The sequence below is a fragment of the Erpetoichthys calabaricus genome, chromosome 1 (genome assembly GCF_900747795.2).
Source record: "Erpetoichthys calabaricus chromosome 1, fErpCal1.3, whole genome shotgun sequence".
NCBI classification, from domain to species: domain Eukaryota; kingdom Metazoa; phylum Chordata; class Cladistia; order Polypteriformes; family Polypteridae; genus Erpetoichthys; species Erpetoichthys calabaricus.
In genome coordinates this window covers 44,735,250-44,753,846 of record NC_041394.2, presented here as the reverse complement: position 1 = coordinate 44,753,846, position 18,597 = coordinate 44,735,250, and the positions used below count along the sequence as shown (strand labels likewise).

General features: G+C 39.8%; 1 protein-coding gene across 1 annotated transcript; it reads left to right on the top strand.

Moving 5' to 3' along the window:
• The first annotated feature begins 2,858 nt into the window (after positions 1-2,858).
• Positions 2,859-16,636, top strand: bmp10 (bone morphogenetic protein 10). Its single transcript, XM_028793338.2, has 2 exons — positions 2,859-3,421; positions 11,865-16,636. Exons 1-2 carry the CDS (start codon positions 3,061-3,063, stop codon positions 12,863-12,865), a joined length of 1,362 nt encoding a protein of 453 aa, XP_028649171.1. The 5' UTR covers positions 2,859-3,060; the 3' UTR covers positions 12,866-16,636.
• The last annotated feature ends 1,961 nt before the right edge of the window (positions 16,637-18,597 follow it).

Sequence of the window (18,597 nt, the reverse complement as noted above, 5' to 3'; positions counted from 1 at the left end):
TCAACAGCAAAATAAAAACATTTTTTTACTTTACTCTGCATTTAATATATCAAGCAAAAGTGGTAAGACCTCAGTAACTCAGCCCCAGAATGATGCTCAGAGTCCTCACTTAAGGCAGCCCTAATAGAAGCACATTTTTGTGGTTTGGGGGCTTTGCCCTCCAGAACTTCACATATGAAATGCAAAAAGCAGGCACAATAATTAATCACTACAAATTAAAGAAAAAAAGGAGAAAAAAACAAATAGAACAATTAGAGATAAACAACTGCATTTCAACAATGCAATGCCTTCTGATTCAGACAAATAACACAAGAAAAGTAGCCACACTTTAAAAATGAAACCAGTGTAGTCTTGACGGGCAGCATCTCTGATAATGAGGTATTAGACTGCTTCTGCGTTTGTAATAAAATACCAATGAATTGTAAAGACGGCACGGTGGTGCAGTGGGTAGCGCTGCTGCCTCGCAGTTAGGAGACCTGGGTTTGCTTCCCGGGTCCTCCCTGCGTGGAGTTTGCATGTTCTCCCCGTGTCTGCGTGTCACAGTCCAAAGACATGCAGGTTAGGTGCATTGGCGATCCTAAATTTCCCTAGTGTGTGGGGGTGTGTGTGTGCCCTGTGGTGCGCTGGCACCCTGCCCAAAATTTGTTCCTGCCTTGCGCCCTGTGCTGGCTAGGATTGGTTCCAGCAGACCCCCTTGACCCTGTGTTAGGGTATAGTGGGTTGGATAATGACTGACTGAATTGTAAAGACTCTGACCATATAGGCAGAGAGGTGTAGCTGTGACAATTTAGGAAGTGATGTGTTACTCTTCAGTCCATGTATTACTTATTTCAGGTTCACAAGGAGAGGGGAAGCAGGTGAAAAAAGTCCAGTCCATCATGAAACATGGTCACTATCAAGTTTACACTTACTTGTACAGGGCATGGTCAATCTAAAATTGATATTTAACCTAAAAAAATTATTTTGGAATTTCCCCTTGGGGATTAATAAAGTATCTATCTATCTATCTATCTATCTATCTATCTATCTATCTATCTATCTATCTATCTATCTATCTATCTATCTATCTATCTATCTATCTATCTATCTATCTATCTATCTATCTATCTATCTATCTATCTATCTATCTATCTATCTAACAACAAGATGAGTAACGCGTACTCCAACATAGTGTCCAGACTTGACATCAAAACAAGTGCCTAAAGCTATGAGCTGTATGTTAACTGGGACTGCCCTCATATTCTTATTATTACATATGTCCATCCATTATCCAACCTGCTATATCCTAACTACAGGGTCATGGGGGTCTGCTGGAGCCAAACCCAGCCAACACAGGGCACAAGGCAGGAAACAAACCCCAGGCAGGGTGCCAGCCCACCACAGGGCACACACACCCGGGACAATTTAGGATCGCCAATGCACCTAACCGGACTGTGGGAGGAAACCCACGCAGACACAGGGACAACATGCAGACTTCACGCTGGGAGAACCCGAGAGGCGAACCCAGTTCTCCTAACTGTGAGGCAGCAGCGCTACCCACTGCGCCACCGTGCCGCCCTCTTGTTATTACATACTAGTTTTAAATTTATATGTGAATTTTCCTCCAACAATCCACACTTTCAGAATTTTTAAAGTCTCATGGTCATTCAGAGGCCAAGGAGGTAGTTCGGAGTTATCTGTTAAGCACTAAATTAGTTAAGGTAATTATTAAAACAGAGCAGCTTCCACATAGTAAATGATCAAATACAAGTTTCAGAGTTACCCTGAAGTAGATAGCTCAAAGTCACAGTGGTGGTCGAAGGCAAATCTCAAAGTCATAAAGAGGGCCAAGGAGCCATCACACATACTCAAAAAAAGCCAAAAACACTACATACATAGAGTATAAGACAGCAATTCAGATCCTTACGAAAAGAAAGTATCAGAGTTAGTAATATAGTTTTAAAGTAAGGATCAGCATCTACCAAAGCATAAAGGATACCCTTTCAGGAAGTTAAGTGATCAAAGGAAAGCATCAGAATCAAGAATCAAGAAAATTGCACAGTGGTTCCTCTGGTGTGGGATGGTGTCATCAGAGGTCCAAGACAAGGTGCAGAGTGATGGAGGCATCAAATGCAAGACAGAAAGTCAGTCAAAGAATCAATGAAAAGGTGCAAGGTCCAACAAGGATAAAAGGCATGACTTGGGAATCACCAAAAGTTAAATGACAAGGCCTGAAGGTTGCACAGCAAGTTAGATGATTTCTGTTTTCAAACAACTTTCTTTAAGGGAGAGAAGGCAGTGAAGTAACTTGGCTGTCCATCTCATATTTAACGAGTTTTAAGGATTTTAAGTCTATCGAGACTTCATGTCTATCAGATTCGGAGCCTTCAGGTGCTCATGCCAGTGTCCAGTTTATGACACATTTTGTTTTCATTACAGATTCTCTTGTTTCATCCAAACTAGATTCTCCCCTTTGCAAGCCTTCCTGCTGTTGCAAATCAAACATCTTCAAGTGACAAATAGCAGAAACGTTATCTGGACAAGTTTGTATTTGGTTTAATGACAAGGCATTTTGCGACTGGATCAATTAACACTTCTGCTTGATTTAAAAAGCACCCAAACAGTTATAAAGAGAGTAGAAGAAAGCAAAAAGGCAACGAATCATGGAGCACAGACTTGCCTTCCTGGTCCAGCCCTGATTAAACTGTCCTATCTGGCGAACTGTGCTCTGTATGAGAGGGATGTTTACAAAACACTCATTAAGGGAAAGAGAATTAGACAGATAACAACAGTCTCACTTGCAGTCTCACACACACACACACCCCAAGGCGTGGGGATCTGGTGTACAGCTTCCCATTCACCAGATAAGGCTGGGGATGCTACAAGACTGAAGGGAGAGGCATCAATGTCACATCGCGTCAAGCGCTAAGCCACTTCTAAATCTGTCGGCTCAGTTGACACTAGCTCTGCTCTCTCTCTCTCTTGAAGTTATAAAACGGCCCCGTGCTGGAAGCCTATCACCAGTCGCCCTCCATTCGCCAGAGTGACCACACTCACTGCTTGCCTCAAGTGTAAGGACAAATGCCAGCGGACTGTGCCAGGAGGATGATCACCACTCTTCTTTGTATCTGTATGGCCCTCTCTCTGCTGATTCACATTGGGAGATGCAGCCCAATCATGGCACCTGATGACCCCCATCCTGGAGTGGGCGATGATGGCCTTCCTTTATTTAATGATCCCTTGATGGAGCAAGACAGTGGCCTGGACTTTCAAAGCCTTATAAGAAGCCAGTTCTTGAAGACTTTCAATCTTTCTGACATTCCTCATCCTGAAGGGGGTAAGGTGGATCCTCCTGAGTATATGCTGGAGCTCTATAATAAATTTGCTAATGACCGGACCTCAATGCCATCCGCCAACATTGTGAGGAGCTTCAAAAATGAGGGTAGGTGTTGGAAAGCGGAGGGATGACTTTGCTAAGCAAGTTGTCTGCTGTCCTATCTTTTATGTTACACTAATACTGAATTCACACTTTGCACTTGTAAACTGATTCAGCATACTTGGGTTTGAATCACAAACTCAGTCACCGTCTGTATGGAGTTAGCAAGCTTCCTTGTGTCTGTGTGGAATTGTCTCGAGGTACTCTGATTGTCATCCCACATTCCAAAGATGTGCAAGTCAGGTTAAATGGTGACTTTACATTTGGCCCCATGCGGGTATGTACACATGAAGAACCTTGTCAGTGGGACAACCTTACATTCCGGGTTGTGCCTGATGCTTCAGGTATAGGCTCTGGACCCACATGTCCCTAAATGATATTAACTGGGTTCAAGAAGGTCAAGCTTTGTTCAGTAATAGCACCAGCCAATATCATGTTTGTTGTGGGCGTATGTATGTGAGGTAGAGAGAACATTATTAAAAACAGTTGCAATTAGTGGAGAGGTATATATTATAATTACACTAATTTCAAATAAAATGAAATGAAATATGTGTAACCGTTTGTTTTAAATTCTGTGTCAATTGCTTTGGCAACTTCTTTGTGACACTGGTTACAATGCATCAAAATCAAACCAGATTCTAGCATCTTGCTAGCTTAGCGGAAGCTAGCACATTTGTTTTAGGGAAGATTCAGAATTTGCATTTTGCCACAAATCATTTTCTATTTTATGTTCAGTGCTTTATGTCATTTGTACATTCAAACCAAAATAATTGCTTCTTCACCTATTTCACACAAGCATCAGTACATGATACCATAAGCCAACACATGTACATCGCAAGTATGTATTTGGTGACAGTATTATTGCACATTTTATCTGATGGCTCCAACCTTTCTAAACTGTGAATATGACATTTGGCTGCATTTTACATCTGGTTACAATTTACAGTATTTTGGCTTTTGAGCTTTTAGATGCATGACGTGTGCAGTTTAAGCTGAAAGATATTACATGAACTTAAGGCTGGACAGACTAGAAAGCAAACAATGTATAATTTATTATACCATATATCACATCTTTTGTTTGGAAGTAACAAGTTACCACTAGGGGCGGCACGGTGGCGCAGTGGTAGCTCTGCTGCCTCACAGGTAGGAGACCTGGGTTCGCTACCCGGGTCCTTCCTGCGTGGAGTTTGCATGTTCTCCCCATGTCTGTGTGGGTTTTTTCTCCCACAGTCCAAAGACATGCAGGTTAGGTGCATTGGCGATTCCAATTGTCGCTAGTGTGTGCGCCCTACGGTGGGCTGGTGCCCTGCCTGGGGTTTGTTTCCTGCCTTGTGCCCTGTGTTGACTGGGATTGGCTCCAGCAGGTTTTAGCAGATTGGATAATGGATGGATGGAAGTTACCACTAGCACCCTGTTTCCAATGTGAACACCAGCCACTTGGATGACTTGTTAATGGTAACTTCAACCTGCAAAGTGTATATTATTGTCAAACTCCTGGACCACTGAGCCACATCATCTGGCATTACATTAATTCCACATTTCACCTACAATTTTAGATATTTTATTCATAAAGCAAGATGCTTTTAGATGGCACCATCAAAATATATTTTATTTTTTCGGGAACTAAAACAACATTTTGGCAACAACACATTTTTCATCATGAACATGGCATTATTTGATTAACCTATCTCTTAAGATTCTTCATCAGAGAAAAGGCAAATTTTGTTGTAAGAAGGTCTGATTCTGTCACACAGCAGTTATGAAGTGAATAGTGCAAGTCATCTAGAATCAATGACAGAAATCTTTCAGAAAATGACTTAATATACAAAAGAAACGTGTGTAGCCTAAAATAGAGTAACCTTCCATAGTTTATTACTATGTACTGTTTAGTTGGCACGCACAAGTCTGTATGCCAGCTATACAAAAGATGCAGACATTGAAACCGCACTGCTGAGTTTTTGAATGTACTGGAAAGAACAACCTCAAAAAACTGACTAAACATAAGTACATCCCTGATTATCAGTATATGCTACCTTTGTTTAAAATTTCAAGCCTCTCGTTTAAACCTAAGACTTTATTGTCACTTGCTTTTCAATTATATCACCTGGCCCTGTAAAACTTTAATTTGGTTGGTGTTTTTAACTGAGGACGATATAAAGCATTCACATTCTTCACTTTCTCCTACCTACAGCTCTTTGCTTGATTTACACGTAATGGATGAGTTTCTTTTATCACATTTAGCAAATATATCCTTTAAATCCACCCTCATAACTGCTCTCAACAGTATGTCATTTTTGATAATGTGTCTGTGCCACTGTTTTGAAAATCTTTTCATTTTTACCTACCATGTACAGCCTCTATGTATCCATCCCTTTATTTAGCAAGCCTTCAATTATTCCTTTTCATTACATTTTCAGAAGTCATCTTATATATATATATATATATATATATATATTGTATATATATATACATACTGTGGTATTAAGACTTGCATCTTTCCATTATTCTCCACATTCATATTTTGAAAACCTCTAACCTGCTTTTTCATGCTTATTTAACATTCACCTATTAGTGAATTGTCAAACTCCATGTTCCGTGATATTCATCTTGATTTTATGATTGTACTCTAATAACATCCCAGTTCTGGCCATTTCCAATTTGGTCTTAACATTACTTAAACACTTTGCATTGCACTTTAACAAAATACCACACCTCTTTCTTTTTTCCTGCACCCACTGTGACGTTAATCTAAATTCCCAATGTTAGTACTCCTAACATGGCATCAGAGAGTGGCGCATGTTCCATGCTGATAAGCACATGCAAATAAAAATTTTGTTTCTTCCTATTGTTCTCCATGTCCTTGCCAGTAAGCCAGCACCTGTATGTTCTGAAGTCCTTATTCAACTAAGCCTTTTGAACAATATGGATTCCTTGGCAGCTCACTTTTAAATTCTCCCTCCATCACTTGTGGAAGCACATTTTAGATGCAATTTATAAATGCTTGTTCTTCTGGAAGAATGCAATAAGGACCAGACATTTTTTAACTGTGCATGTCCCATTACTGAATTTGTTATTCTTTGCATATTTGATTAAGCATCCCCTATGTGAATCATAAGCAATGGAAGGCGTGATCTGTGGTTCTGTTTATTCTGAGTACTAATGGAGGGAGGTGCTGCCTTTCATAATGCGATCATCTAGGAGTGGCTTAAATCTATCTAGCTAAAGTAAGAACTGAAACTAATTGAGAGAATCAGTAGCAGTATACTTTATCCTTCCAGATGAACAACTCCTGTTCATACAGTATGTTCACATTTAAAATACAGATGCGCCATTCATTTTCTTTCAGTTCTTAAACAAAGAGAGCAGCATTTCTTTAACTTTTCTCTTATTTTAAGGAGCAGCATGCATTAACTTTTTGAACTTGCTTATGGAAGTCCAGGATCACAAAGAGCTGTCATGACAGAATCGTGTGCAGGGCAGGGACCCACTATAGATGGGGTGCCAGTCTATTACGCATCAATCCACACTCACACACATTAGATTCACCAGTCCACCAAACATGCCCATCTTTAGAAAGCGACAGAAAACAAAAGTATGCAAAGAAATCCAAGAAGAAGGGGGGAAAAAACATCAGACACTGGAATCAGACCAGCAATGTAACTACTAAATACCAAAAATAAATGACTTACACATTTTATTTGCATTTTCAAAGACTGGAATTCTAGCCCATTTATGGTTCAGATCTCTAGCATGTTCTTCTGATTTGGTGTAAAAGCTGTTTCTTCACTCAGAAATTTCACCATGGTATCCCACGGCTAATGTATTATTGACTCTTGTTCAGAAAGCGGACGCCACTTGGTTGTTTCACAATAATTAAGATTAGGTATATAAGTAGGTTTCACATTTCTGCTATCATTTTAGCCCTAAAATAGTGACTTAACATCAGGGACCTATTTTATTGACCTTAAGGTTAATGTTTGGGCGAGGGAAAGGCCGTCTCAAGTGGCGTCCGCTTTCTGAACAAGACCCGTATTATTTTGTTTGGCACACTTTCAGGATAACCATGAAGCACAAAAAATAACTTTCAGATATTCGGAAGCTGTAGTATACACAAGGCGCTAAAATATGACATACTCCGATGCTTATAATATCATTTATTCCTCTTCTGCATGCAGGAAATGGCAGGGTTGTATCCAGACCCCCAAGAACCACGCTACATACTACTAACAGAAAGTAAAATCTCTCTGAAAAGAGAAAAGTCCAGGGTAGAGCTGGTAGAGATGGAAGGTTTGCTTCCTGCTCAGATAAGTTTCTTTAGTTGATTGAGATTAATTTTATTTGTTTCTCAGTGAATATCAAAAACTTTGCCATACCGGTGAGCCCAGTAAAGTGCAGTGGGTCTAAATTTGACTTTGAAACTTTTTCACTGGCCAAAGTTTATGACCTTAGGCACTTCCTGTTTGCTTTAGTTAACATTTTGTTATTGTTGGCATTTTTCTGCATCAATGAAAATTTGGAAGGAAGTGGCTTTAGGCCACTGGCTGTCTGAAGTGCAATCAGCATGGTGGAACTATCAGTTTCAACGGCCGGCACGCACTGAGGCCAGTAAGAATGGTAAATCTTGTCACTGCCAGTTTGCTTAAATTCAGAATACTCATTCAGGGCTGTCTCTGCAGCTACACACAATTGGGAGTCCTGAATCCATTATCGTGAACGTCTAAAACTTAGGCCAACATGTACATTCCACATTTGCAGTTATTCGTGGACAGTGTAGAGAGATCCCGTGTACAAACGGATCGAATTGAATCTTGGAATGAGACAATGCATGAGTATGTCCTTTGATGAGCTGAATGGAGATTCTGTGTCTGTCCACGCGAACCTTCAATGTGCACATGGTGAAGAGGACAGCCTTTTGCTGTCTTTGTGTACATCTGGCATAACTATACTGTCATTCATTAAGCATAAACTGCCAATCAATCTGGAAGCCAACCCTAATCCTGAGGGACAGTGCAAACCCAACTAGCTGGTCTGAAATTCCGATTGCCTCCATTGAAATGAAGATTGTCACACTTTGTAGCAGCATGAAATGTGAGAAGATATGACTGGCAATCTAAACATTTGTCTTATGCTGAGTGGATTGAGAGACAAATTGGAAAATATTCAGATGAGCTGCATGAATAGGTTAATAGTCCATAGATAAACCACGGTGGACAGAAATGAAACAGTAACCTCCTATACACCTCGCTAAACATGAAATTGTGATGGCACCATTGCTAACTGACTTGCTAACTCTTTATACTGAGAATACAGGTGTTGTGAGTTTTGCGATATTAAATTCTCTGAGATGGACTGGCACTTTGTCTTTGTCTTGGTGTGTGGATTCCTGCTTTGCGCTCAGTTCTGCTGGCTTCTATGACCCTGAACTCAAAGGACACGATTTTAAAAAGGGAGGATGAATGCAGAAGACACACTTCTAGACACAAGCTAGACTGCTGTTAAACAGAAAGTACTTCTTATATTATTATATTATTAATAAAAAATGTTAAAGGAGAACTTGCAGCCCTAGATGTTAAGAGTGTACATTTCTTATGCTATCAAGATTACACTTGAAGAAATATTAAGTGTATTTTATGTATTCTTACAAGCGACAAGCCCATTTCCCTGATGGGGAACTGTGCACATTTTTATCACCTGCTGATAGGAACTTCATTTTACAAACTGACAAGCTAGTCTGTGGGGTTCAGCGGTTGATGTGGACACTCCAAGCTTCCTATTAAATGAATACATACACCCCTCGGGGATGAGACAGTGTTCACTCAAAATAACTATCATCTGTTTAGTTGCCGTTCTGTAATGATGTACAGAACCTTGAACAAAGAATATTGCAATAATAACTCAAGAGCTAAAAGTCAAAATCCATTCAGTAGTGCTTGAATGGGCACCAAATTTCATTTAACAATGAAAAGAAAAAGGCAAATAAAGTACTAAACAAATCAATTTTGTGCTGAACGATCACAATTAACCAGTTCTGCCAGAATGCAGAGGCAAGGAACTGAACCCAGGACTCTTTGAAGTGTGAAGAAACATTGTTCAATATTATGCTGCCCTAATAAATTTTGTTTATGTAGGTATCATGGGCAGCAGAGTGGCTGTAACAACTGATTCAAATGAAACTTCTGCTTCTCTTTCCTTGGAAATATTTTATTCTTGCAGCTCCTTTATTTTCTTATCACAAGTGAATAAGACTTTTGGACCACAGGTGAATCCAAGTATAACCAACGTGAACAAATGAAGTGACAGCAATAAATCTATTCATTAAAATTTTAGTCACAGTTTAGCTTAGGTACCATGATGTACACTAAACCTCCCATGGTAATACAGGGCAACTAAGCTCTAAATCAAGTGTAAATCAAGATGAAACATCGCTAAAGCAAGGAAATGTCTCATTAATTGAAAGGGTTATGGCCTACACAAACTGAAATTATTGGATGACCAGTAATGGCGGACTGCACGATAACGTGCAGTGAATACACTTGACTTGAGCGTTCTTAGTTTTCATAGTCTTTCTTTGTATGTTTAGCATTTGTTTGCTCAGAGGTCGATGCGCTTGTTGTTTCCTGAGCAGCTCTCATTTTCTCCACCCTAGCAGCCCACTTCTTCTCTTCTTTTGTTTGCATCTTTTTGCATTAAAACTGATTAAGTCAGTGTTTGTGTTGCAATCACTTAGTACGTTTTCTTTAATTTTTCACTTAAGGTGGAACTTAAGTCTTCAATGTGCCTCAAGAATGATTTAAGATATGAAGAGGTAGGGAAGGTAGTATAAATGATAAAAGTGCATGCACCACTCTGCCGCCCTATTGCCTGCTGCCGAGAGTTGATTCTAAAATGAAATAAAATAAAAGTAAAAAGAGGAATAACCTTGGAGGTCAACCATCACCCTGAAAGCGGAGAGTAGACGTCACGTAGTATATGTGTATCAAGTTTCAGGTTAATAGGTCAAACGTTTTGCGAGCTACAGGTGATTTAAAATCCTGGACAGACAAATGGACAGCCACGGTAGCGTATTATATATAAAGATTATACCATTGTGTACTCTCGTTATTCCAGAGGTTTTAATGTGGAGTGGACTACATATCTGCATTCTGTGGAATACAGTACCATTTCTTAACTAAAACTAAAAATGACAGCATTAAGTCTTGAGAAAGAGAGTATAGGCACCATACAGGCATGGAGCAAACCAGATAGTTTCTTTAAATTCAGAATACCCAGAGGTAAACTTATTGCCTGAGGAGTTTACTGGAAAAAACAAATCACCTCAAGCATGGAAATACTGTACCTAAAATGAAATCCTAGAGAGACTATTAATACTATGAGCCTCCTGCCAGAAGCATACCAGCTGGAAGACAGCAGAAAGGTCATAATAGGGCAGAGAATTTATAGTTTGAGAAGTAAGAAAACTTGGGACTATAAGCAGAGACAAGTCAGGATGTTACGTTGGTGTAGTAACATGACCTTACTGTATAGGGCTGATAAACAATTTTTTGTTTGCATCCTCTCTCTACTTTTTTGTAATAAAAATACTACTTGGCATGATAACAGAATAACACAGCTAGTCTATGCCTGGACTGAGTTTACACATTCTAACTGTGTATGTATCTGGTTATTCAAAATTTGTCCCGTGAGGGTGTGTTCCTGAATATGAATAGGCTGGTGTCCTAGTTTCTGGGACAGGGGTAGACTCTGGTTGCCTATGACCCTAAATTAGGATGAGTGTAATTGAGAATGTCACATTAAATTCAAATACTACTGATGCCTCAGAGATCATGAGATGTTTCATGTAGGTGGCAACTATAGTAAAAAATACTTATGTTTAACCATATTAGTGGCATAAATGACAACCATTTAGGAACTTAAATTTAAACAATCCTACTATGGCTATGTAGCCATACTTTTTAGTAAGGCAAAGCTACAATACAGCCATTTTGTAAAGTAATTAGGACATACATTTAAAAGTAAATAAATAAATCATTCTAAAACTTCAGCCTTTGATATTTCTTCACCTAGTTTGTTGCTGGTTGTCTGTAGGACATTGCTAAGAATGAAATAATAATAATAATAATTAGGTAGCCCTTGCAATAGACAGCTGCGTCCTGATCATGTCCAGAGACTCTGGACAAGCTGGATGGATAATGTCTCTCAGCTGGCTTAGCTGTGCTTGAGAGGAGGTCAAAACCATAGAAGCCTGGTCTGATTGTTACAATCCTGTCCAGTCTCTCACAGAAAAAACAAATCTAGGAAAACAGATTACCAGTCTAGCCCATAAACAATGGTAGCAGGGGAACTAAGACACTTATGGGGTCTGCAGCAGTTCTTAAAAAACCTGACCATGCCTCTATTTTAAGGATTTTCTAAACAGGGCACCTACTTATATTTTTTATTTCTTTTTCAGATATGTCTTTGCACCGCATGGATGCTGATAGAATACGCAAACATTCACTCCTCTTCAACTTATCCATTCCACATCATGAGAAGATCACCATGGCAGAGCTGCGTCTCTACACATTGGTGGAGCGAGACCGCCGCATGTATGAGGGTGTGGACAGAAAAGTGACAATTTACGAGGTGATGGATAACGGCAGTGAGGTTGACATGGTGGCAGAAGAGAGGGGGGAGGAAAAAGGTGGGGGACATCCCCAGCTGACAGAACTAGCCTCACGGCAGGTCTACAGTACAGACAGCGGTTGGGAGGCCTTTGATCTGACCAACGCCGTACACCGATGGCGCAAGTCTGATTACACCACACACCGGCTAGAGGTACACATCGAGAGCGTTGATATGCTGGAGGAAGAATTCCGTAGAGGGAACTTGGACATTGACATCAATCCAGATGCCAAACATGATCCACTGCTGATTGTTTTTTCAGATGATCAGAGCAAAGATAAACGAGGAGAGAAAAAGGCTACGGACGACATGGTGGAACAAGACAAGTTGCTAGAGTTTGGAGACATCACTTTTGATCTCAATGACCTGGATAATGGCCAAAATGAGGGACCAAATGACAGCTCTTTGCTGCACATGGGGTCTAACCTGATATATGACTCTTCCTCCAGGATACGGAGAAATGCCAAAGGTAACTTCTGCAAGAAGATTCCTCTTTATGTAGACTTCAAGGACATTGGCTGGGATTCATGGATCATTGCACCTCCAGGCTATGAGGCATATGAGTGCAAAGGTATCTGCAGCTACCCATTTGCAGGACACATCCCACACACAAATCACGCTACAGTACAAACTTTGTTACACATAAGCAATCCGCTACGAGTTGCCAGAGCCTGTTGTGTTCCCACCAAACTGAATCCAATGTCGATCCTATACCTGGATAATGGTGGCATTGTCACTTACAAATATAAGTACGACGATATGATCGTGGCTGAGTGCGGCTGCAGATAGGGACTGGAACACGGAGCGAGTTCACCTTTAGATGATGTGGAAAATCTATTTAATTATTCTGTCTGTAAATGTGTACATTTTGTACTTCATATTTAAAAATAAGATTATTTAAAAATTGTGTGTACAGTATTAATATGACATAATTTGTGAATAGGTTGTGCATCATTCAGTCTTTAATGGTTCATTGTTCAAGATATCAAAAAAGGGAGAGCCACATTTAGTTACATTGTCAAATCAGCATGCTAGCTGAATTTTCTGGTTGAAAATGGTCCACATGGCAACTGTTGAAAAACCACGGAAAAAGCTTTGTTATTCTTGAAATTCTGCAAACTTATGACCAGCTGTCTCAAAAAGACTGTGACATAGCCTTAGATGGGCAGAACGCGGCAGGATTTGGACTCAGGAATGGCATCTATGTAATTCAAAGAGCTGAATCGAAAAATGGAATGACACCCAAAGGTTTCTTCAGGCAACACAACTGTACCAACGTTTTGGGTAATTCAAGGCAGGAACTGTGCACTTCAGAACTGCCAAGAAGATAAGTCAAATAGTTCACTATAAATTAGCCAGGATTTCTGGTGATTTTCTTTTTGTGAATGGACTTATTTTTCAGTTAAATAATTGCTTGGACAATACAAATGGTGCACCTATGTAGTATATATCAAGAAGCCAAGTGGTGTAACTATGAAGTCTTGGTTTTGTGACGGCACTAACTGAACTCTAAAGTTAGCCCACTAAAAGATAGCGACCTGTGCGTAATAAGAAAAAGTAACAGCTCCGACAACATTATTTCAAGTACTACCCTGCTTCGATAGCTCCAAGCTAGATAGATCTAAGCAGCAGCTCTTTTCTTCTACTTGCTGAATTTCCAGGCTAGCCTAGCAAGCAGAATAGAACACTGAAGTAGACGACAGCAATGACTGCAGCTTCTTAGGATTTTAAATCCCGAGGTCCCACACTCAAAATGCAAATGGCAGAGTATGCTAAAGGCAGAAAGGGCTGTCCCCTGTCCGCTTATCTGTATAGGCCAAAATAAGGCGTCACTGCCCTTGACAAGCTGTTCTTGTGCATCACATGCCCCTGGCTATGCCACACCATCTCCAAAGTCCTGAGTGATAACAAGGTGTTGGGGTTTAGAAACACTAGACCCGTCAATCTATTGTCGCCCAGCTGCCGAGCTGTCAAATTCTTGGGTTTAATGGTGCTGACGAGCTCCTGGGTCAGCTTCATTATACCTCGTTTCCACTTTTATGGCAAAGATCTCCCTTATCAGAAGGGAAAGAGATAAGCAAAGACGATGTTTAAAGAGCTTGACCCCTTGGCTCACTCATTCTATAGACACTTAATGGATTTTTTCCAAGATGCTTTCACGCACATTCTTCCAGTCCTCTTCATTGCTGGGATATTTATTAATTTATTTTATTGATTTTCTTGCTGCTACAGCTTTTTCTACATTATGATAGACATTGTTTCCTTTCAAATGAACACTACTGTTAAAAAAAAAAAAGATGTATAAATATGAACATTTGAATAAAACGTAGAATGTGACAATAAGAGCTATGAAAGGTGGTACGTGAGACAGACACATAGATTATAAGGTATTTACCCTTCCATCTATTACCATCCATTATCCAGTCAAGTTCAGGAATTTAGGAGGCTGGAATAAGACACCATCCTGGCAGCACTAAGCACAAGGACCAGCACTGACTCAGTCCCAGTCCTTCTCAGGACACATTCATGTATTAGTTCTGGATATAAAACAAATCAGTGGAAAGGCCAAATACAGTATCTGAGTTTCTCAAAGGGGTTTTGTGATACTAAGAGGTCCTGCTAGAGAACTATTCCTGCTGCCTCATAGGTTTGTAGGATGTGACGTCTAACTGACTATGTTATGGTGTTTGATTTTTCAGCTTTGAAAGTGAGTAGGAGTAACACATTGGAAGATGACGCTGAGAAAGGGCATCAAGCCAACCTGGAGAGGGCAGCTGAGAGCTTGTGTAGCAAAGAGCTCATAGTGTTTAGTCAGCTAATAGCTGTTTTTGCTGAAGCCTTATGGATTCAATTTAGAATCAATTTTGTTGGTTTGGTAAAAGCTTGTTAATATATGGTTAGATTTCATCAGCTATTCTTCTTCTTCTTGGTGGAGTGGTGGCTCTGAGGCTAGGGATCTGCACTGGTAATCGGAAGGTTGCCGGTTTGAATCCCGTAAATGCCAATAGGGACTTTGCTCTGTTGGGCCCTAAAGCAAGGCCCTTAACCTGCAAAAGCGCTATATAAATGCAAAGAATTATTATTATTATTATTTTTCAGCTGCAGGGATTTTGCAGTATCTAGATCATTTTTCCTTAATTGGGGTTTTAACTACAGAATGTCGTTAAACATAATTGTTTCTCTCTTTTCAGCACTCCCTACTTGTACATTTCATTCATTCAATAAATAAAAAGAGGCATGCAAGAATGAAGGTATTGTTAACAATTAAAATGAGATGTGGACTGAGGGAATGCTGACTTTTCTCTGTGCTGTTCATATTTATTTAATTTTCAGTGTGATTGTACCTCCCACCATACAAAGAGCCCAGGACAGTGGGATGTACAGTAATTATATTGACAGTCACACCAATGCGCTCTAATATTTTTAGTCAGTTACAACCTAACTTCATCCTTGAGTACTGTCATTAGTAACTCTACCATTAGCTGTTCTTAATTAATGGAGGCCCTGAACCCAGCTCTTCCATATCTTTACATCAATCCGAGAACAAACGTCTTCAGACCTTCACCTTTATTTTCACATTGTTATCAGTGTAGCAGATTTTACCGCCATCCTTGTTTGTAATCATAAAGCTGTAGATTTTGATGTTTCCTGTCAGTTTTCTATCAGCACAGGCTGAAGCTTCTGTTGGCTTGTAATTCTTAATCTGATTACATGGAAGGGCCTCAGTGGTTGGACTTAATTTCTCTGCTTAAACTGATGGCTACTGTAACCCTTCAGTTTACAAGCAGAGCTTTGTGATATGATAAAAAGACGTGGCATATCAACTCCAGCATATTAAAGAAATAAAGACAATCTACTTAAATATTGCGTCCAGCCATCCATAACACTGAAACAGAAACTCCAACTGAAGTTTTCAGGTTACTGACTGGTAATAATTTTCTAAATCCTCTATAAATTACACTATAATGCAAAACTAACTGAAGAATTTTTATTGAGACCTTCTCTCAGATTTATGTATAAATATTTTCAAATTTTGATATTAAGTCCCAATTTATTTTCTACGGTATGAGCTAGTAAATTATTATTCTCTGAAATATGAGGCCTGTAATAAGCGATCCAATGCACTTAACAGATTTTCCACATGGCTTTAAGCTGCATTGAAGATGCCATGTCTCACTGCCAGCAGTTACTATGCCTTCCTAGGCTGCACAGAACTTATGAAAGGGGTTTTATTCAAATGGGTTTTATTTACTGAATAAGCATTTTTTCCTTTGACCCCAGAAACACTTTGCATGATATAGCATCACAGACAGCACTTGTGCACTGAAACAACTAAATTCAAATAGAATTGTGTTAGAGCTGACATTGTGCCACGGTCTCACTTCCAAAAAGTTTGTCTGCAGTTTTGTTTATACACGTATCACGGCGGCTGCTGTTTGTGTAATACACCATATGGATTGAAGTTTGTTTTAAATGCTGTAAATAATGGTTTGTAAAAATTACTGTAATTTAGAAGAATGTTCTATATTGTATATAAAAATAAATATTCAAAATATGAAATCCATGTATTTATGTATGTTATTAGAGGTGTTGAAGCTGGCATACATTGAGTTAAAAACCAAAATACCCTAGAAGTCACATGCATAGACTTTGGTAAACAGTAGCACTGAACAAGAAAAGGCACTTATTAAAAAGGGACACATCGGTGGGTGGATAGAATTACTTTCTTATTTACAATGGTGATGGACAGGTTGACAGACGAGATTAGACAGGAGTCCCCGTGGACTATGGTGTTTGCTGATGACATTGTGATCTGTAGCGATAGTAGAGAGCATGTTGAGGAGACACTGGAGAGGTGGAGATATGCTCTAGAGAGGAGAGGAATGAAGGTCAGTAGGAACAAGACACAATACATGTGTGTAAATGAGAGGGAAGTCAGTGGAATGGTGAGGATGCAAGGAGTTGAGTTGGAGAAGGTGGATGAGTTTAAATACTTGGGATCAACAGTACAGAGTAATTGGGATTGTGGAAGAGAGGTGAAAAAGAGAGTGCAGGCAGGGTGGAATGGGTGGAGAAGAGTGTCAGGAGTGACAGACGGGTATCAGCAAGAGTGAAAGGGAAGGTCTATAGGACGGTAGTGAGACCAGCTATGTTATATGGGTTGGAGATGGTGACAATGACCAGAAAGCAGAAGACAGAGCTGGAGGTAGCAGAGTTAAAGATGCTAAGATTTGCATTGGGTGTCATGAGGATGGATATGATTAGAAATGAGGACATTAGAGGGTCAGCTCAAGTTAGACGATTGGGAGACAAAGTAAGAGAGGCGAGATTGTGTTGGTTTGGACATGTGCAGAGGAGAGATGCTGGGTATATTGGGAGAAGGATGCTAAGGATAGAGCTGCCAGGGAAGAGGAAAAGAGGAAGGCCTAGGAGAAGGTTAATGGATGTGGTGAGACAGGACATGCAGGTGAAGGTGTAACAGAACAAGATACAGAGGACAGAAAGATATGGAAGAAGATGATCCACTGTGGCAACCCCTAACGGGAGCAGTCGAAAGAAGAAGAAGAAGGTGGGTAGAGAGAATTATGAATGCAAGTTAATAAAAAATATGAAATACCACAAATGTCAACAATTACTTTGGATATATATGAAATGCACTCCAGTTTCATTTGTCTAATATTCTATGAATATGGTTCTTAATGGGAAAGACTCCTTACTTAGTATAAACTTGCACGGGCAGCAGATAGCATGATGGCACAGAGCTGAATGGTGCGGTCTCAAGATGCACAGTCTTGTGTTAAACTCCTGTGCCCGGTTGCTGCCTTTGTCATGTTTGCACATTCTGCGCTTGCCTGCACGCATGCATGTACAGCAATTTTTGTCCCTCATTCAAAATACGAGAGTAAAGGTCCACTTTTGAACTGCCAATTAACCTACGTGCATGTGAATGAGTCTGGTGATGAAATGATAACCTGTGCAAATCTGGTTTCTGCCTTGTGCTTGGTGCTGCTGGTATTGAATTTGACCCTCCATAAGCATTCATTTGTTTGGGGATTTATGTTATATATGGTAAACACAGCACCACTTTAGGAATCTGGGTTAATTTCCTGGCCTAGTCACTGTCTTTGAATTTTGCATTCTTTCCCTGTGTCTTAGTTTAGATGTTTTTCAAATATTGTGAGTCTAAACTTCAATTAAATGACTAGAGAGTCTGCTCAACACTCCCATGACCTTTAGTTTGAAGGTAGGCGTCCTGGACTCCATATATAATGCCTTTACCTTTAATTTCCATGTGACCTTAAATATGTAATACTCTATTATACTATATCATCATTTCTATGATGAGCCAGTGTCCCAGCCAGGTCTGGTTTCTGCCTTGTATTTGATATTTCCATAATAGATTCAAGTTCTAAAACCCTGTAAATCAAAAGCAGACTCACTAAACAGACGTATGACTGCATAAACACATGCCTCAAGGACATTTGGTGAACAATGAAAGAAAATTAGTTGATTTTAAATCA